At 39.2% G+C, this 22,299-nt stretch overlaps 1 protein-coding gene across 1 annotated transcript in view; it reads left to right on the plus strand.

Moving 5' to 3' along the window:
- Positions 1 to 1,264: 1,264 nt before the first annotated feature.
- The window catches only part of cep170aa (centrosomal protein 170Aa), a 38,620-nt gene continuing 17,585 nt past the window's right edge, over positions 1,265 to 22,299 (plus strand). Inside the window, exons 1-8 of the mRNA XM_070841387.1 lie at positions 1,265 to 1,326; positions 11,460 to 11,519; positions 11,918 to 12,051; positions 15,961 to 16,050; positions 17,966 to 18,044; positions 18,250 to 18,308; positions 18,413 to 18,644; positions 20,384 to 20,521. Of these exons, the coding sequence (XP_070697488.1) occupies positions 11,947 to 12,051; positions 15,961 to 16,050; positions 17,966 to 18,044; positions 18,250 to 18,308; positions 18,413 to 18,644; positions 20,384 to 20,521 (703 nt within the window). The 5' untranslated portion in view covers positions 1,265 to 1,326; positions 11,460 to 11,519; positions 11,918 to 11,946. The remainder of the gene's footprint in view (positions 1,327 to 11,459; positions 11,520 to 11,917; positions 12,052 to 15,960; positions 16,051 to 17,965; positions 18,045 to 18,249; positions 18,309 to 18,412; positions 18,645 to 20,383; positions 20,522 to 22,299) is intronic.

A 22,299-nucleotide genomic window follows, 5' to 3' on the forward strand; every position in this document is an offset into this window, starting at 1 on the left:
AGGTCATTTTCTATGCAACCCTCCTGCCATAAGCTGTATGTCTCTTTAGTTTGTATTTCATGCTGTGCATGATCCAGTAACATTAGTAAGTGCCATTTTAGCTGCGACTGATTTATTAGATCCAACATGGTTGTGCTAGTTGAAAATCATATGAATACATACGTTTGACTTTGGTTCTTTTAGCCTACTTAAATGGAAATCCACACCTCAGCTGCCTTTTTTTCCCTGATTCACGCTTCCTACTATGAAATCAAACTTGACAAACAAATTATAAAACAAACAATTCTGAATTTATTTAATTTGATAGTGTACCCCTGGTGCAGAATCAGGATAACATCAATTTTTTTCATTTTGTGATTTTATGCAGAAAAGCCTAATTTCATTTCCAATCATGTGCCTTAGAATGACAGATTTTCATAGAAATATAATAAATATAAACATTAAAAAATCGGAACATAGAATGTGTATATGAAGTACTGTCTGAAGCTACATGAACCCAATTCGTTTACATGACAGGTGCTCATGACACACAAACGTGATTCACAGAACAAAGCCTAAAATGTACCCACTTTTATTTAGCAAATGAATTAAGACACATCTTCATTATGTTGAAAAATAGCACTAATTAACATGCTAAGACTGTCTCATTGTTTTCATATTCTTTAAGGACATTGGAAGAAAGTTTTGTAACTAATATTAAATTAATGGTTATATTGTTGATTGGTATATTTTAATCTATGCTAATTGTGTTGAAACGAGGGGTGCAATAGCTCCTTAGCGAAGACAGAATATTATAAAATATATTTTAATACATTAAAAACATTACATATTTTTACAATATTATTTAGGATGACACCTCTTATGTATAAATAGACTCATACAAGAAACAGAATAAAATGGATAACAATAAATAATTAATAATTATGTCACTGTTTTCTACAGTAGTCCACAGATTTAGCAAGTTGAACTACATCTTCCTAAATCTGTGATCACATGATTAATTGTATGTATGGTTGGCTAGACGCACAGTCTGTCCCTTCAAGGCTTAGGGACATGTCACTCACTCACAAATCTCTGCACGATCGTTTTGGCTCTGGTTTTATGCTGAAAGTCTTGACCGGAAGTCGCGGATGACATTTCCGCCGCTTTGACGCTTCCTCCAGGACGTCCGTGCGCGCGGCACTAGCGGCGTATTGCTGCTGAGCAACGGAGGGGGAGAAGGCCGCCGCGCGGAGCCAGACCACAGACTGCAGCGACGGCAGGGCTGGGCTGCACACACACACACACACACACCTTCAGCAGCAACACACACCGGAGAGGAGAAGGGTGAGTGAGGAGTAATTTCACTTTTATTCAGCTAACAGATAATTTACTGCCCACCTAACGGCTGGCTTTTAGCTGGCTAGCCGACCGTTAGACTCAGGTGAAGTTTGCGGCAGAGAAAAAAAGAGTCGTTTTCTGCTTTTCTGCTGTCCATCTATTGATGTCAGTGTGGGGTTTTCAGTGCTGAGCCAAGACTTTGGAGCTGCTAAGATTACAATATTAAAAGCTGGATTTAATGCGGTGGATAAAATTTGATAAACAAGCTCAGTAAATAGCTTGCTATGCTTACAGCGGCTGAACAAACTGGTGTGACTCCCCGTTGGCTAACAGGATGGCTACACTGTTGTCGGCAGCAGCAGCAGCAGCAGCAGCATGACCAGCCTGCCCTGCTCCGCCTTTGTAAAGCGACAGAGCCTCGCCACTTAGCTGCCTCTGTAAAAAAAAAACACCGACCACATTTGCCCACTATGCCGTTATTATTGGTTACTGTCGTGCCTTTTTGCTATTAGTTGCATCCTTCAGTAACCGCACGGAGGCTATGGAGACAGGATGCACATCAATGAAGGTCGATCACAATGAGCGCTTTGTGTTTATCTCAGTGGAAACATACTGAGCTCGGGGTCCTCTTTGAGTCTATTTTTATTGTCTGAAGGGTAAATTATTTGAGCAGGTATTTCACTATGAAATGTAGCCGCAGAGTGTGTCCCGAGTGTGTCGGACCCCCTCCTCTTCTTCTGTGTGGAGGCTTTGTTTTCGTGGGGCAGATGTAGCTGGCCTACATGCATCCGCTCTCTTTGTGTTGAGTTAGATTTCTGCTGCCATCATCACATAAGGTGTAAAACTCTGGCAAAAGATGTGCTATACCTGCATTACAGTATCTTTAATACTGATTTGTCCCATACAGTATCAGAAATCTTTAAGATGCCTTATTTGCATGCCTCTTAAAAACAGATCCATACAAAAATCTTAAATTGTGTCATTGTTGTATAATTATCAGGCAACACATGATAGAAGCAGACATGTAGCAAACACCAAAGTTACACAACTGTTCAAAGCAGTTGAAGCAGAGACTTTTATTTATAGCAGCAGCCTGATTGAATTTATTCATCTTGATCCTTTCACTTAATTGCATCTAATGACGTTAAAGGCACCAGTGAAGACTGCTTGCATTCAGGTTTGAGGGTTGTAACACAGTTGGGTGTTCACACACTGAGCTGATGTGTTCTTGGAAAGCTTCAGTGTTATAGGCTGCACATCAGAGTGCTGTTGGTCTGCTCCTCCTCCCTCATCTGTGATAATTCAAATTTTTTTGGGTTTGAGCCACAGAATGTGCAGATAATACCATCCAGTCCGGCTTTGCTCCTTTCCTTTCTGTCTTTCACTCTGCCTTTTTCCGCCTCCTTCCTGTCCTCCCTGCAAATGTGGTTGCCGGCAGGCCGGTTGGCTCTACAGGCGGTTGCATTTTTAAAAACTGTGTCAGTGTCACGGGACAGTTTCTGCGCTCTCGGAGTAGAAGCAGCAGCAATGTCCTAGCTAGACTACAGCCCAGCCTGCCTCCATACATGCTCCTTGGCACAGTTAAAGTGCAGATGATAAACATGAATAAATAGAAATAGTGCACAATGTTTTTATATTTGTTGAAGTTGTCTACTTTCCTCTGAAAAAATAGAAACCTCAATTACATAGAAATTCCTACAGTAACCAAGCTGTAACTACTGATTGGTCAGTTTGGTATCATTGTGCATTGTGTGTTATAAGTTGATTATGAACAGCAGAATAAAGAAATCTAACTTTTTCATCCTTTGCAACAATCTGTCCTGACTTAAGGTGTCTCAGGTTCAGAATAATAATTCTTATGATGACATTTACTGTAAGGCTTTCCCTCTCCCAATTTATCTCATTATCTTGTCATCTATCCTTGCTAAATCCAGATGACAACAATCGTATACTTTGTACAAACACTCTATCTAAAACATTAATATATATTTTAACTGTTAACTGGTGATATTTACTTTAATACTGGTATTGACATATAATATTAATTGCCCCAGTTAAACCGATAATTATTAACATCTCTAGTCTCCTTCAATGATGTGAGTCTATTTTCTGTTGGGTTTGAGGACTTTGTTGTCCGGCCTGCCCGCAGCCATTGTGAATAGTAGGAAGTTTAGGAAGTGAGTTCATTTTACTTCAGTGGTCAGGGAGTGTTATTTGTGACTGAAAACAACCGAGCCTGCATCTTATTCTAATGTAGTCCAATCTATTCAAGATAGTTTCTAACAGGGTGTCTGTGGCTAAAAATAGCACTGAATCGCACTTCTATCGTCTGCCAGAGTAGAAAGTTAAAAGGGTTATGAGAGTCAAATAGCTTTGCTTGGTGAAGCTCCGTCTTGTGTGCGGAGTCACAGAGAGAGACAAGGGAGGTGGGTAAAGAAGTCAATGGTAAGAGACTGAGAGAGACAGCAGAGCAGAGCAGAAAACAACAAAAAGCCTGAAGCAATTTATATACATAATCATCAGCCTCTCCCTTGTTATGGAACATCAAGGGCGTATCTGGTTTTTTTATGCATTTAACTTCTCAAAATGAAAAATAAAACAGAGTGACTTTCACATCTGTTTCGGGGTGTAACGTACTCCCCTCTGAGTTTCCGGTATTTTGTTCCTTTCTCCGCTGCAGATATTGATCTTGTATTTGGGCAGTTTCCATTCCCATCTCTCTCTCTGCCAGGCTCCCCCTGATTGTCCTGTTATGCTAACGTTTTTTTTTTCTCCTAAGTGCCAGTGTGGATTTCAGTGTGAGAGAGTTCACTATTTTTGTCTGCTGCTAAGACTATTGCTGTGGGCGGCATAAATGTTGGTGCCATAATCAACGTGGCAGGGTTGGCCAAATACTAATGTTCCTGTTAAAGGGCCATGGGTCAGTCATTATCTGCTCAGCAGGGGCTATGGAGGGCCATCAGAGCACAAACCAGAGCAAACCTATACATGACACACTTTCTGCTTTGGTTTCTGTTGATTTAATCATTAAAACATTGCACAAGTTTAACTGTTAACTCAGTTCAAATACCTTTAAGTCTCAGAAGAGAAAGAAACATAACCAGCTGTTTCTAAAAGTGAAGTGTGTTCTCTTGATAATAACTGACTGGATAATATTCACATGTACCATAACAATGTAGTGTAAAGGATATAACCATAATTTTACACATAAGATAGCTAAAAAGCTGTCTGCACAACAATAAAAGGGTGCAACTAGCAATTATTTTTGTTATGGATTCTTCTGCCAATTACTTTCTTGATTTATCGTTTGGTTTATAAAATGCCAGAAAACAGAGAAAATGCACATCACAATTTCCGTAAAGCCAAGGTGACATCTTCAAATAGCTTTTCTTTTATCCTACCAAGAGTCAAAAATCCAAAGATATCCACTTTACAGTGATATAAAGCAGGGAAAAGTAGCACATCTCTACATTGTAGACACTTCATGAATCCATGTTTCATGTTTTTTCATCAAAAACGAATCAGTTATTAAAATAGCTGTTGACTAATGCATTAATACACTAATCGTTTCAACTCTAGTCTAATATAATACTTTTTGCTCCAACATTTTGATAGTTAATTAAAGTTGGCTTATTAGTTTACTGCATTTATTCTTCTTTTCCCATGCCCTACTGAGAAAGCTGCCTCCAGAAATGAAATGATTTTCAGTACATTTGCTGTAAAATGTTCTGCAGACAAGCTTCAGAGAAGGAGTCACATGTATTGGAAAAGACTATGCTGCAGGGCATGTGCTTCATTAATTATCTTGGATTATTAATGATCTTTTCTTTTAGTATCTCTCTATCAGTACGATAGCTTGTTCAGAGTGCTGGTTTTCCCCCCTTATATGCTATGAGAATAATAACTTTCTCAGATAGTGCTGAAGGGCAGGCTCTGTTTTTTTACTAAAATGCTGTACAGTACTCAACATCCGTGAAGTGTAAATTTCCATATGTAGGTCTGTGGGTCATGTGGAGCATAGGGGTCACCGAGCATGTGTTCATGTCTTAAGGCCTGGGGTGTGCTGGGTTGTGTATGCTAATAACAATGAGGCAGGCTGGACGAATGCTGGCTAAATGGTGGTGTTTGCGTGTTTGTTCCTATCGCCAACTGCTCCTGTGACGTGTGTGGCCGCTTTTCTGCACCATATGGTCGGGGCAGTTTTTTAGTTTCTTTTTCACATATGCTGCATGTACAAGCCACAAAAATGCATATAAAGCCATACATGCAGATGCACATTCACTTGAGTACATGATTAATTATCTTCCAGCATGGTGCTATTATCCTGTTGTAGGAGATTGTTGTTGGTTGGTGTATAGTGTTAACCTGGCTGCATAAATGATTAACTTTTCAAAATGTAGCCTCATTGCACATTTTTTTTCTTTGTTACATTTTTCAGTTTTATTAAAATTTTCACTTTTAATTAAAAAATGTGGTACATTTGATATTATCCATGCTGTAAGATCCAGATTTACAAAAGTGACTTGAATGACTTGAGATGGAAAATGTCTGGACAAGATTCTTTTTAAGATTTAAGTTGAAAGATGTCCCTTAAAGAAAATATAGCCAGCATTTTCCTCTTTACTGGCCATTCTTCATTTATGAGGAGAGGTAAAGTAGGCCAAATGTCAGATTGACTCAAATACTTGAAGACTGATACCCCTGGAGCAACCATAGCCTGCTCTTAGCACTCTTAGTTTTAGACCAAGAGCATTTCATACTGTATTATTTAACTACTCTCAAACTAAATTTCTGTGATTAACTGGCTGCCATGTTGAGCTAATGTATGTTTATGTGTCATAGACCATGCTAAAGTTCAGTGTTTTAGCTTTGACAGAGATATAGTCATTCCTCCATCCAAGTGTGACATGCAAACACAATTAATGTGTATAACAGTACATTAACAATCTTCACAGTAGTGTGTATTTAAGTGTAAGTGAAACTCAGTATAAACTGTGAACTTCATGAAGTCATGATGCGCACAGGTGATGAAATAAGCTTTTAAAATGGAACAAAGATAAAGTTTTAAAACATTAAGTCCATTGCCCAAAGTCCATTTATCATAAGCTGCATAATAGGAAAAGCCCAATCTCTCTTTTTGTCTGAATTTTAGAGAGGAACAATAGAGTCTATCTTCTACTGTATGCTTTCATGTTTGTAAATCTACAGTAGTCTCATCCACTGGGGACGAGAGGAGCCTTTTGTCTGTCTGTCTGTCTGTTTGTCTGTCTGTCCAGAGGTTGCTTGACTGTCTCCGTTGCCTGGTTTGTTCTTTCACCCCTCAGGCTCTGGAGGCTTCCCTGCTCCCCAAACCTCTCCAGGGTTGCAAGATTGATTCGGTCTTCCTTGTCCATTAGGTATTGACTTACTGACCTTATATCAGTAGTAAGAGAATAGGCTGCTGCTTTTCTATTTGTCTTGTCCTTCAGTGTACTTTCCTTTTATGGGTTTTACTTTCCTCCCCCTAAGGTGCTGTCTAGCACTGCATATACTCTTTATTCTTTTCTTCCATTGTTACAAAGAATACAATTTTGATTACAAATTTTACACTAGAACCTGAACTTCAGGACTTAAGTAAATGCTAATTCACAAGAATTGTACTTTTTCATTTTGGCAACATCTTTGGTACTAAGTCACCTTCACTGTGTTGGTTTCCCACTATACTTTCAAGGAATCACTTTGCACGGAGTTAGAGTACCTTGTATCATAATATATACAGGGCATAAAATATGATATATACAGGACAAATTAAACTCTATACAAACTAAACTCATTTCTCTGTGTATTCAGCCAAGGGGGCTATCACTGCTCAAGCTACTGTTACTACTGAGAGCTATTTATATCAGAACAATCAGCTTTTGCTGCTGTTGTAAACATTAAATGCATCGCCTTCTGTCTGGCAGAGGATTTCTCCTGGGAAAGACCAACCAGACACAAAAAGATCAGAGCAACAAATGCCTAAAAGCTTTTCAATGTAATCACTTTTTATCACTGAGAAGTGAAATATGATATATGGCATATCTTTGCTTTTTTGTCAGTACCACTTCTCTTAGAAGCACTGCGCACAGGGTGTCACCAAGACAAACATGGTTTTTACTTTATGAGTTTTGTAGAGCTAACATTAACTTTAGCCGCTGATGACGTTTAATGTAAATGCACTGAGATTAAGCTAGGCAACAACAAGTTTGGATCACATCATAAGATCATGTGGAAGTGTGTGTGACGAGAGTATGAGTTGTCTCTCTGTGCCTGTCTGTGTCTTTCTTACTGTCTCTCCTACTATCTTTCTCACGTTGATTTGCTTAGCATGTGTGTGTTTGTGTAAATCTGTGTGTGGAGGCTACACGCAGCAGCTGTAGGTGTGTGTGATTTGGTCTGAGTCAGCTATCAGGGTTGCGGTGGCGATGTGACGGTCAGGGAGGGAGAGCAGAAAAAGCAGAGTAGCGCTGATGGTTACCCAGCTGTTGCATCATCCTGGGATACACACTAGAGCCAGATGCTATGTGGAGAACAGCAACCATGTGTCGCAGCTAAAAACATATGAGGTGATGACAGTAATTAAACTGCCGCTCACTGACATCACTTCCTGCCCTGTCACAGTGTCTGTTATTGGCTAGTTTGGAGTGGAGGGAAGAGATTTGAATGGTTGACTTTGACTGGTTGGACTTAAATGCTTATATAAGGTTTTACTGAAGAAGGGAAGCATAGCTGTAAGAGTGATTAGTCATAGCCAATAAATCTGATTATCCAGCACTGCTTTATAATCACCCCGCTTATTTTAAATGTCTTACCATCTCATTATATATTTTAATAATAGCAGTGCTCACACTCATTTGCTTCAACTCTGCCCCTTTGTTAGACTTTAAGACGATTTTCCTAATGACAATGTGATTCAGATGACACATGGTTTTTAAATTCATGTCATCAAGTCAACATCAGATACACATCGACTGTGGACGAGTAGTGAGCAATGTCCACTACAGGGAGTGCTGTGAACGCTTCCTGTCTCTTCACTGACATCTCCTCTATACAAAGAATTCACAGTCATCTTGGAATAATCTGTCCTTCTTTCACTCTATAATTCTGTGTGTGTGTGTGTATGTGAAATAGTATAAGTGCTGGTCTGGGGGTTGGGGAATTCCTGCTAAAACCATGAGGTCACTGTTCCTCCTTATTAGCTGCAGCAAGAATTTGAGTTGCTGAAAGAGTGGAATGAAGATTAGACGGACCCATGAGTGTTAACAATTTGATTTTGCCATTATATAAACATTAAAACTTATTGTGTTAAACATTTTTGCAACTGTTCTTGCTTTGCATTTCACATGATAGCATGGTGTTTATAGCTGTTGGTCTGTTATTGTAAGTTGTAAGAAGTGACAAATGAATTGTTTAATAAATGAAAGGAACGGCAGGAATGAATTACATATAACAAAACAAAAAAACTAAATCAAATATATCTTATCAAATTTTCCTGAACAGTTTTTATAATTTATTGTCATTATTATTATTTGTATTAATTGGATCTGCTGATTATTTTCTTGATTAAACAATTCACCTTTTTTTATATATATATATAAAATGGCAGTGAGTGGGTTTCTCAGAACCCATTATGACATTTTCTCAATGCTTGTTATTTCTGACCAACAGCCCAAAACCAAAAGATATTCAGGTTACTATTATATATGATAAAGAAAAGCAGCGAATCCTCACATTTCATGAGCTGGCACTGGATAATATCTGGCATTTTTTCTTGAAAAAACAAAATAATTGTTTTTTAAAATAGTCCCTGATAATCTTTCTCTCTATCGTTTTATCATCTGGATTATCCAGAGTAACTGCTTTTTGTAGTTACATACATGGCTGGACATCACTAAAGTGGAGTGAGAAAATATGTTTGTGATAATTTGCGTGAGCTGACCGTTAAACATTAGAACTGTTAGGAGCACATGTAAAGCAGACAGATGTCTCCCTCATCAGACCTACCACTGCATTCCTCCAGCTGTGCCATGCTTTTCATGTGTGATAGCATGAAGGTTTTTTTATGGTACCACACAGACTGGTATGCGTCAAACTCACGCTCCTCAACCACAGTCTTGTTAACCTTGCATTCTGCAGTGAGTGTGTAGTGATTATTGAGACGACAAGCCTTCAGATGCCTTGGTTACAGTGGGGTGGGGAAACCACACTTAATTGTAGTATAGTTTAATACTGCTGTTGTTCTTGTGGCTTTTTCTGATAATGTATGCACCAATATGTTCCAGTGTAGCATCCAAACACAATATCTGTTCTAACTCTGACATAGAAAGTGGTCATGTGACTGCAGTGTTACGATGGCTAGTGAACACTGTTATAAATGTTAACGTGTTAACGAAGCAGATAATGCACATCATATGAGTATGAGATACTAGGGTATAAACCGGCCAGTGATGGTTTGATTGGATTCAGAGAAATGAGATCTTGCATTGTTGTCCCATCTGTAGTCTGTCTGCCCATGAATATAGCTGTATTATTAAAAGAGATGCTTTGGTGACGGATGCAGACATTTTAATTTAGTTAAGTCTAATAGTGTGACATTTATGTTGTGGTTATTGTTAATTTAGATTTAGTCTACCAAAGCCTTATTTTTGTACTTGTGCTATGGATAATTTCTCATGAGGATGCACAATATTTAAATGAATCTGGTCAATTTAGGACATAACCAGTCGTGTCAATGAATTTGTCGCATATTCTCTCTTCCCTGTATATTTCATTCCAGTCTTCACGAACAACACCATAATGGCAAAAGTGATTTAAAAATACATTACAAAACGCTTAACCATGACAGCATGTTTCAGCAGATAACACTGTACTTAACAGCTGTCTAAAATTTCCTCATGAAATGTTCCACATATCATATAAAATCATTGGATATTCTGAGCTATTACTATGATGAAAAGCTGATCCCTTTTGCGTTGGAGACAGCTGTTGCTTTGGCATAGTCATGTTCCCAACAGCGTCGTGCAAGGAACTGTCAGAGGTGTGCTGTTGATTAAAATTTTACCCATGGGATTATTGAGTTGGTATACCAAGTACTTATGAGGTCAAACAAGCAAGAGCTTAGCTCAATAATCTTTAATTCCCTCTCTGATGGGCTTTTCTTGGCACTTTCTACACACGACAGAGCTCCTGTTATTTTAGTGTGTCTTGAAATTGTCATGAAAAGCTTTCCTTTGAAACCTGTTAAATAATTATGAAAAGTATTAAAATTGTCAGTATTAACTTAAACATAAGGTATAACCAAATCTAGCACTCCTTTGTGTGCTAGATTGTGTTTCATTGCAGAGGCAACAGATTCTCTTCTTTTCTTCTTCTTCCCTTCTCTGCAATTTACTCTGAGAGGCTCCACACTGTGTTTTGTTTTCATCTTGTGACAGTGTGAGAAATTAAATTATGATGTTACTTTTGGCTGCTAAATTTGTAACTAGTTTTTCAGTCAGACAGCACCAATCCTACCAGCCAGCCACCAAACCAAATTTATAACACACTACTGCATGTAGCCACTCAGCTAGAAAACAGCCATATAAATGACATGCCTGGCAGTTAGCTCTGCTCATTGTTGCTTCTCTGGGCCTGGGCAGTTAGAAAGTTAGAGTGGCTGGCTTTGACCTTCTTTCCAGCTCATCTGAAGGAGAGCGAGGGGAGGAGGTAGGCAGGAGGAAAATAAATGTCCTGCTTGGGAGGCCCGCCAACATTCCTACATCACTTCCTCCTCTAACATCTGGCAATGATCAGGGCAGGCAGAAAGAAAGAGAGGATGTATCTTACTGGCTGGCTTAGGGTTCATTTCCAGGCGTAGACAGTGAGGCATCACATTGCAAGACCGCCCACTCAAAGTCATTCCCCCCACCAGCAAAGCAAAATGAGGCAAGATGAGTGATGTCCTTCAGTGTATCTCTAAAGGTTTACACTTTGTCTTGGACTCTGCTGTCTTTCTTCATTGCTTCATATGCTCTTTCATACATGTTGGCTATTTATATAATGTTGCAAAGAAACAAAGTTTATTTGTTTGTATCCTTATGTGACCATAAATGAAAAAAAGCTTTTCCTTCCTCCTTTCTCAGGATGGCCTAGCTGTGTTGTGTTGTCAGCAGTCTATCAGCAGTGAGCTACCTGGACCAGAGGTGTGTATATTTAAAATAACTGATTCACATTTGTATTGTCCTGTCAAGGCAAAAGATTGGTCCTTTGGACCATGAGAGGAAATATAAAATTTTTTCTCTCTTCTGAATATACTATTAGACTTAGAGAGACTTTTACACATTTTAAGGTGCACTCGATGGGAGTTACGATGGGAGTCGTACAGTAGCTGTTTTTTAAAGAGCATTATGTGAACATTGGACTTAATTGGTTCCACAAAAGCTCAGCAGAAGACAAATGTGCCACAGTAGCAATTCCATTTAAATATTTCATGCTTTTGGAGCAGTTTTACAGTTGTGGGATCACTGCAGCCAAATGACAACTCTTGCTTATTGAACTACACACTAGCTGAACTACTGCTTGTTTGCTTTTGGCCCAATAGGTGTGTACCATCGGCAGCAGGTTGCAGAGATGAGTGTGACCTCCTGGTTCCTGGTGAGCAGCGGGGGGACTCGCCACCGACTCCCCCGGGAAATGATCTTTGTTGGCCGGGATGACTGTGAGCTCATGCTACAGGTGAGAACACTTTACACAACAATTTCTCTGCTGTCAGCAGCTTCAGTAGATCAGAACAGGCGAGATATTTGTGTTGCACTTTCACTCTCTCTTCCTTAAGCCATTGCTGTTCATATAGAGAAGAAAAGTACAGAGAAAAAATGGCAGTCTGATAGCAGTGCAAGTCTTATTGATTTGGTAAGTTTCAAGATAATATGATAAATCAATAAACATACAGAGCCTGACTGTGTTTCCTCTCTGTCATATAAATAACCAGCTGACCCCACAGTCTGTTTCATAAGCTACGTAATTACTGAGACTGACAGAGGACGTTACAGACAAGGACTCAATGCTCATGCTGTTGCTCTTGTTGTATTGTAGTTGCAGAATATGTTTATATGTCAGTGTTTACATGTTGTTGTGTTTGTGTGTGTATGTGTGTGTGTGTGTGTGTGTGTGTGTGTGTGTGTGTGTGTGTGTGTGTGTGTGTGTGTGTGTGTTGTCTGTGCAGCTGAGCATACATCCACGGAGACCATGTGTATGCTCATGTGTACCTCTGGTCACTGCACTATTAATAGAAAGTGGGGCAGATACCTCTTGAGTTAGATCTTATCTGACTGAGTCAGTTGTAGTGCATAGTGGCTGCAGTGAGAGCCCGACTGTCAAGAACACATTCAGGACTCTCACTGATATTTATTAATCTTTACTGTGTTCATGGAAATTAGCCTTACTTTTCAAATTGGCTTCTCTATCTTATAAAATCACTTTGCATAGTGTTGCCACGTTAAATAAGATTTCTCTCTAAGTTTCTTCTTTCTGTCTTTCTCTAAGTTTTTTTAATAGAATTGGTATTAGCTAAAGAAACCAAACTCCAGAGATAGAAATATAATCCATTTATGTGTTTTATGAGTTGAAGAGGCTGAAGCATATAACAGAATTATAAAAGCATACAATATACATTCCATTTGTGAGTGAGCAGTAGTTCAGTAGTAATCTTTTTTTTAATCCAAGTGCATGGCATGGTCATCTTTTTCTTTTTTACTTGATCTTTCTTTTCCATTCCTCTATCTTTCCTTTCTTACTTCTTTCCTTTTTTGTTCAACACTAGCCCTTCCATGGCTTTTCGTACAATTTCCACCACCCTACAAGGAAACTTTAAGCTTTCGGCTGTGAAACAGAGTTCATTTGTCTAGAAGTAGTGTTTGTGGTACAACCTTTTTTCTTTTAGATTTTAATGTAAGTCTCATGCATGGCTGAATATTTCTCAGCCCAAATACATACAAACAAACAGTATCTTGAAGTAGTATTTTGAACTTTTAGGATCCATGTTTGCTGTTGAATTCTATGAATACAGGAAATTTTTATTCCATTATTATTATTATTGTTGTTGTTGTTGTTGTTGTTGATCAGCACTGTGTCTAAAGTTGACCATGTTGCCATTTCAGTCTACTATCAGTTTCCCAGCTGGCCTAAGTCCTCTCTTTAGGGTAGCAATAAGGGTAATTTACTGAAGCATGCAGAGTTGTACTGTAAAAGGTCTTTTTATTCTTCGAACACATTCACTAATACATTTCCGATGGCCCGAGGGTCTAGTGCTCATGCATGTGTATATTTGTGTGTGCACTTTTATTCCAACCCTTGTGATGTCTTTGGAATGATAGGTAGATAAGGGTAATTTCCCACATTGACTATTTTTTTTTGGCTTTGTGTGTGTGTGTGTGTGTGTGTGTGTGTGTGTTCGTGTAACTGCTTAGGTTGTACTCCATGTGACTGCTTTATCAAGCAAAGGCCTGATCACATGGCAAAGGGCTGCTTGTGTCATGCTCCAAATAAAACACAAAAGCACACACTCACAGACAGAATATCAAACTTCAAATGGTTGTATGACAGAATTGTCTCACCGTTGCTTGAGTGGTATGAGTGAGTGTTTTGTAAATGTTTTTCCATTATCTTGCAGAATTTACCAGCAGCTTGGATTTTTCCATCGATCACACACATATCACTGCTTCTGACAGTGCTATATAACAGCTCTGGCCTTGTGATGACAATCTTACTTTATTTATTTTATTAAAAATGGGAAGGAGTGTAATAAACACAGTCTCCATGATGCCAGCTTTATATTTTTTTCCTGAGTGAGGCTATTTGGGCTCTTTCTGTCTGTCAGAGTTATATCTCTGGCTCATAGCTCAACTCATCTGCAGTGTGTGTGTGTTTTTCTTGTTTCCTTGATGAATCAGATTTGCCGCATGTCTTTATCTTTTCTTTATCTTTATCTCTTCCTCTTATTCTTTTCATTATATCTATTTCTCTGTCATTCTCTGCCCATATGCAAAAGACTGATGCTGTATCTATTACCTCCTACAAGCACAATTTGGGTTTTCTGTATCTGCTCATTTTGACTACTTTATTATCACTTCAGATGTATTTACTTTGCTTACACTCATTTTTTAGTTATGCTGAGCTGCTCCTCATCTGTGTTCTAAGTTGCCATTACACATATTCAGTTGGTCAGCAGTATATCTGTGTGTAACAACATGACTCTGCTCCATCCTGTGGTGTGAAGTACAACAGGCAGCTCAGTTGGTTTCTATCCAGTTTGATCTAGCCTAATCTCACTGAGGTAATCTGTTTGATGTTTGGCTCTCTGGAGTCAATTCCCAAAGCAGCATCTTTTTGGATATTTTTGCTCCAGCATGAGTGTTGAGCCCAGTTGTCTTTTTGTTTAAACAAAGAGAGTTATGAGGTTAAAGGAAAGATTCACATTAGAATGAAATATTGGATTCAGCTCCCAGAATTAGCATTGACTTCAGCAATGCTTTTACTTACTACTTACTTTTTGATTTTGAGATTCTTTGCTTACACTCCTGTTTTATGAATAGTGTGATTCATGAGGCAGACTAAGTATCTCTCTTGCATAGCACTTCAGCAGTGTTAATTGATTTGTTAGATGGACTTGTGTTTATATATCTTCACATATTTATCAGATATTATCAGTGTTTGGTCAGCAGTAACAAAATTTATGCTGAAATCATTTCTCACTGATATTGAACATCAGAAAAGCAGTTTCAGACTTAAACACAGCAGACCTTTGAATCACCAAAAATGAAATTAAAATGGGTTCTGTTGATGTCAACATAAACACAAACAATTCCAGGAGAAGGTGTCCCTTTGCTGCTTGTACTTTATTGATGAAGGCCATTCTAACAGACAATTTGGAGACGACAGCAATATAGTATAACATAAATAAGCTTTAAATTTCATGTCATTGATACATTAGAGTGATATTTGCCACGCTCCACAATATATTTCTGTTTGAGGCATCATTATCCATACAGATGGGTGCAGTGTTTGTGCTGGAAACAAATACCCTGAAATTACCCTCAAAACAGCTCATATCTGGACACTGCAGAAAATCAATACAGTCACCTCCAGCCTTCGGTCGCTCCACTCTTGGCCTTGTGTTTGTGGGTGTGTGTGCACAGGCATGAATGTGAAGTGATGTTGTGTGCATGGTCAAAGACATTGAAATACCTGCTTCAAGTGAATGTTATAGTACATAACATAAATAGTAACATTGAGGCTTACTATCAGAAGTACATTCTTGACATTGGATGCTCATTATTCCACAAAGATTTAACATAGCACAGTCTACTCACACAGCCCTCTAATGATCTGAGTAGGAAACAGTAACTATTCTTCAGTTCATGGTCAGGCTTACACTCTCTATAGTCTGGATACAGTGCAGGCACCCATATCAGTAAAGTGATGACATTTTTAAGAAGAACAGCACAGATGATGAGTAAAATTAATATTTAACTCTGTCTCTTAAGAAGTCTGGACCAACAAGATCTGATCTGAATTGATTTCTGATAATCACATTAAGTTCACACTGCAACAACTGGCCGTGTTTGTGTGTGTTTTTGTTTAAAGTCCCGCAGCGTGGATAAGCAGCATGCGGTCATCAACTACGAGCCGGGGACTGACGAGCACAAGGTCAAGGACCTGGGCAGCCTGAATGGGGTGAGTAGAGAGAACAAGAACAGGACAGAAAAGACTAGAGGAGAGATGAGGGTCACATGAAGGATGATGAATGGGGGAAGATAAGAGTATGAGTTTTTTAACAGCTGAAGGTGGAGTAAAGGTGTTTCGACAGAGATGGATTGAGCCTGCAGAGATAAAGAGAACTCGAGAGATGTAGAGGAAAAAAGCAAAGGCATTTAAGGTAAAAACCTTGGAGGTGAGGTTCTGAAGGGGTAGAGGTTAACTTATTTTTTTGCAGTCAATAAGACTCTGTATTTTCCCACTGCAAATCAATCTCCCTGTCAATGAAGATTTGTATCAGGGCAGACGTCAATTGGAATCCAAACCCAATTATGCAAATCACAACTAAAGGGCACAGTCTTTGATTCAAATATAAACAAAGAGTGAATAAAATTCAAAACACAACCTTGTAATTGATAACACTCCCCTATTCTCTCACGATTTGATAAGATTTATCATTCCAGCCATGGCATTTCAGCTCATATTCGCCAGCAATAATGTGATAGTTTTAGTGGGTTTATTATTGAAAAATATGGTGTGCATGCTGAAAGTCTGTGTGTGGAGTTAATGTGTGGAGAAACTGTATCGTCTCTACTGGCTGTCAAAAGGTATTTTGTGAAATGAAGAAAATCATTCATTGATTCAAGCTTTGTTTAAATCTTGAGGGATCATTTAGGCCATGATCTCGAGAATGACGTCGAGAGTACACAGCAGAACAGACAACAGAATGAATACATACAAAATAATCAAGAAAGCAAACAAGCAAACAACAACAGAACATAGTTAAAACAGTTACATTCAAGATTGGAGTAGTTTTTAATCATGGCACAGTTGTGTAAAATGTTCCAAGTGTGTGCAGCACAAATCACTCAAGGGATAGAGGATATACCAAAGTATATACACTTCACATAACTGATCATGTATCCAAATATTTATCTGTAACTTTCAAAGTAATTATGTTCATTACTTTGAGAAACACAAATTAACTCTGTTTTCCCCCCATTTTAGATACACTACACTCTCTTAGACATTGTAGCTCAGTAAAACCTAGTTACAGTTGCCACATGCCATTAGTCATGTGCGGTGATTAGCGCTCAGTCACAGCCCACCAGATTGGACACATATGCAGAATGTCCCTCACATCCTCTCCAGCTCTCAGACAGGAAGCCAGAGTCAGAGCCACGTCCTGCTGTGTCATTAACCCTCCAGCTTCTTTGGCTGGATTGAGAGGAAGTTTTCTCCTGCTGAGTCAGTGAATATATAGAGATTTACCACAGTGGTGAGTAAAAAGCTGTGTTTGGGCAGTGTCACCATTTAGTGTCTTACTGGAGGTATTTCAGTGCTGTTTTGTTATGCGGCCATGAATTTATCTCACTAGAGACGAGACAGGAATGTTTTATTACAGCAGCAGTGCAAGTATGTATGCAAGTCATTTGCAGTTCAGTGAAACCTGATCTGCCTCAGAGCTGCATAGCAGAACAAGGGCTGATGGGGGGAACGGGAGTGTTAGAAAGAATGAGATGGGAAAGAAAACAGTCTCAGGGAAACAAATGCCTTGTCATGCTTAGGCCTTAAGTCCTACTTATTGTTACGGCTCTCATAATGAAAACGTTATTCGATTAATCAATTAGTCGACGGCCAGAAAATCAACTATTTTGATAAAACAATTAATTGTTAGTTGTGCTCCTAATTTCCACTTGGATGAAACTGTACACTTCAGATGCCTTTTTGCAGTGTTATCCTCCTATACTTTTTCACATGGAAGCTTCTTAGAAGTAATGATCACACTCACACATCAACTATAGTTGAATTTGTGTTAAATTGATGTTAATGTTATTGTTTATTGTTACAGTTTATTTAAAGTACTGATTTGTTTTTTTCCTTCCCTCTGCAGACCTTTGTAAATGATGTCCGCATCCAGGAGCAGATGTACATCACTCTGAAGCTGGAGGACAAGCTGAGGTTTGGATATGATATCCTTTCACTGACCTTTTAACCTCTTCAGCCCTCACACATCCACCAGTCGGTTCATCCTGCCAAAAACATGTTGGGCATATAAAGATAGTAGAGTTTACAGTTTACAGCTATGTGTTTAAAGTATATATGTGTATGCACGTGTATCATAATTACATATTACCCTGTATTTTGGCCAGTATTTCCTTAACTTGTTTGTCTCACATACCAACCTGTTCACGGTGGTGAGAGGAGAGCTTACTGTGCCTGAGGAGGCTCTTAAGGTATGAACAAAATGCACAACCTGTGCCTTAAAACACACTGTCAAGTATCAATGTGACACAGCTGTATTATACTACTCTATGTGTTTTTCATTTTTTAAATTTAGCATGAAAAGTTTACCAGTGGCCTCCAGCTGAGCAAGAAGCCATCCAACGGTGAAACCACTACCACCACAACCACAAGCAAGTCTCCCGCTAAGACCCCAACAAAGACACTTAAGTCCCCCAGTAGCGGTACCCCAAGGACAGGGGAGAGTAGAGCAACAGATGGGGGCACTTCCTCAAAAGAGCCAACAGCTAAACCTGTGGACACTCACAAACCAGAGGAGAGGATGGGAGGTGAGTGACAGTGTAAGGAATGTGAGGAAATAGTATGAGCCTTTTTTGGCATCTGTTATGCATTGTTAGAAGCTAATATTTAGGCAATTTGGTGTGTTGATTTGGTTCACTGTTTACAGTCTTTTCTTAAAATTTACATGTATTGACTGCTTTCAGTTTTACCGTAAAATGTTCAAACAATACATAAATTAAAATTGTCATACTGTCACTTAATCCAAAAATAGGGTAATGGTGAAAAAAGAGAACAGAATAGGAGACCGTATTAAAGAATAATAACTCCATCTCCACTAACTTTTCATAATGGATTTATTCCTGTGTGGAAAAATATTTCAAACAATGTACTGAAATACTGCTGAAATAATAAATGCTGAAATGTTACAGTTTCAACGCCAAATCACAAAAGTTGGATGTATTGAGATGTTTCATGCTCCATAATTGTGCAGCACACTATATGACAAGTTACACATATAGGTTTTTAAGCTGTGTGTAAGAATTTTGGGGTGGATCTCTTTGCAAAGAAATCACAAATTTCACCAGAATAGGGTGAAATTATGGTGGGATTTTATCTCAGTCCAGTAGGGGGTGGGCATGGCCACCAGGGAAACGGATTTAACCACCACTCCAACATGCAGTCACTCTGTTTTAACATAAAGGCGGTTTAGGTCTTAGAGTGTCCTTAATAATTGTCATCATTGACCAGGCTGTGGTGCTAGCAGGGGTCCTCGTTAAGCTCCAGATATTGAAACAAGGTCACATGGGACTTGTGTTATTGCACAGATTAAGCAGTAACAGGGTCAGAGTGCCTACATAATGCAAACCCATATGCCAGCACTACTTTTCTTAAAATGAACTAACATTCCCAGGCACGCGCATACATTTGCACATTCAGACCAAAAACAAGCAAACTTACACTTATGGTGGTGCATGTCTCCCCATCTGCTGCTCTTGTTTTTAATGACAGCCTCTCTGTGGTTTTGTGGAAGTGATCCTGCAGTGTTACTACTGTAATACCAGGCCTCACCCTGATATTATACCTCAGAGCGAGCATACATTGAATAGCTTTTATATAGAAGGCCACTTACTGCATGCAATTTGGCGCAGAGTATCCGTAATTATGTGGATATACTGTGATTAAACTTACATAGCTCAGGATAATGGGTACTTAAAGAAGGTAAAGGAAGAGGATAAAGCAGGGATAAGTTAACACAGGATGAGGCCTCCTCTGGCACAGTGGTGTAAGCTGCAACATTGCTGGTTTAGATCTGGCTGGAGACCGTTGTCATTCCCCTCTCTTTCAACTATGTTTCCTGCCACTTTTCTACTGTGCTGTCCAAAATAGAAATAGAAAGTTACTGCAGGATGCTCGCTCCCATACCAGCTTTCATTCTGACATGGCAAATGTAAAGTTCCTCTTTCATTAAAGTGAGCGTCCGTGTGAAAGAGAGAGCATGGTAAAGATTGTGCATGTCTGTGTCCATCCTGCTGGCTAAACTTTAGAAAATAGGTCAGTGGTGCAAGACCCAGGGGAATTAATGCACAAACACACACATACACAAAGAGCAGCTGGGTTCACTTGGTATCATCATGATACAGTTAGCAGTTTATGTCAATGAGTATGAGTATGTCAACTACATTATAAATATGGTAGACATGCCAGGCTGCAGTAAAAGCTACATGTAATGGTGCCCTCTCCGCAGGAGTTCTGTTAAAATGTGTCTGCATCTGTGCGTCTGTCTCAGGGGATGTTACAGCGCTGCCTCGTGGGACCCCCCTGTACGGACAGCCATCTTGGTGGGGGGATGGGGATGCAGATGATGAGAACTCCTTCAAACAGGAGACCAAGTCATCCAACAAAAAACATGATAGCTCCATTTCAGGTAGGAGATTTTTAACTGAAGTACCATCACACACATCACCTCCTCTTCACTATAAGTAAAATGTGCAGGGCTGAAAATGGGCACAGTGCTTTAAATGTTTGAAGTAGACATGGAACATATGACAATATCATATTGCCAAAACAGAGGCAATGTGAGAGTGCTGTAAATGAAAGAAAGATGGTTGAATGTCTATATTTATCAGATTTGACCATATTTTTGAGTAGTTTTGCAAATTGCAGAATTTCTTTGCATTTGTATTATCAGCAAAAAGGGAAACATAAAACATGTTTTTACACAGTAGGTGAATATTACAACATGATATAAACAGTATGCTATTTGATAGCCCACAGATGAAATACAATGCTAAATTGAGTCATGGAGTGAAGATTGTTTTATTTTATAGTGAAATAGTAGCTTGATCTGAATGCCCTTTAACTCAGTTTATTTTCTCTGTGTTGGATGGGTAATGGCCAGCCAGACTGCATGTTTGTACGAGTAACAATGTACATCTAAGTGCTCACAAAGGCTTTTTTCAGAGCCTGTATGTACGTCTGTTTGCCTATAATATGTGTGTGTGTAGTGACCGTTGGACTGGGGGGGATCCCGTTAACTGGTGGTGGATAGTCAGAGTAACAGGATTAAAGGCTACACCAATAGTAAAACAGCTCAGCAATGCAAAATCAGTCTGTGCCAATCTGGTTTAGTGTGGACCAGTGTAGTCAGAAGGAGTGGGGGGAGGTTTATCATACACAAACACTGGAGCAGACTGAGGCATCCTCAAATCTCTCGCCACATCTGGATGGATAGCCTGGCAGCGTCTTCACCAGCCTAGAAAGGAATACTTTGTTTACCAGTTATTTCAATTATGTCTGTGTTATACCATGCATATTTCTCTGTGGATTTTAGTACTTTCCTCTTAGTGTGAGATTAGAAAAGAATTTTTCATTTCACTTTTTGGAGTCTATTTGTGCAAGCGTGGCAGGGTGATTTGAAACCCTAAAAACTTTACAAAAAATCTGGCTAATGGGATTGGCTACTTCAGTCATGGACTTGGGTGAGTTTACCCACTTGGAGCTTTGACCTTTGACTGAGTGCTGAGTGGATGCTGTGATGTAAGGTTTGTTTTTTGAAGCATCATGCAGTGTTGCACAGAATGTTTTTATGTAGGTTACGTGGACCTTGGTATTAAAAGTGTACATGTTTTAAAACAGCGAGAGCACACCCTCTGCTCCAATAAACTGTTAACATCAGATACAGCAGTGACGGGGAAGTGAAAGAGAGAAAGAGAGGTTTAGGGCAGGAAGCGATTTTGTTTGAGAGTGTGTTTTTTGTCGCTTGCATGTATATGTCAGTTGAATTTAGTGTGTGTCCTTTTCTCCTTCCCAGTGAATAGGCTGTGTTGTCAGAGCCCCCTACCCCCCTCCTTGTGTATTGTCACTCACACCGATTGGGTTACGCCATCGCACCAGCTCCCCCATTCCTCCCAACACACACTTGTACACACAGCATTCAAACAGACCACTCTCTCACTCTATAGTGCAGCAATCATTAGCTAACCACTCTCTATTTCTGCGGTAAGTATTGCTCTCAATTTCATACACTTTGGCTAATTGAGCTGGTAAAGGGCTTTCAGTTTCAATCAACTTTTTATCAGTGTGACATCCACTTGCCTTGCACTTGCTTTATTACCTGTGGCTCTTTTAGGAACTATTTGGTCAGTTAACTCTCTTTAGCTCTTAGGTAGAGGCACTAACTTTTGTAAGTGTTGAATGAAAATA

Source organism: Pempheris klunzingeri, chromosome 12 (assembly GCF_042242105.1).
Source record: "Pempheris klunzingeri isolate RE-2024b chromosome 12, fPemKlu1.hap1, whole genome shotgun sequence".
In the NCBI taxonomy this organism is placed as follows: domain Eukaryota; kingdom Metazoa; phylum Chordata; class Actinopteri; order Acropomatiformes; family Pempheridae; genus Pempheris; species Pempheris klunzingeri.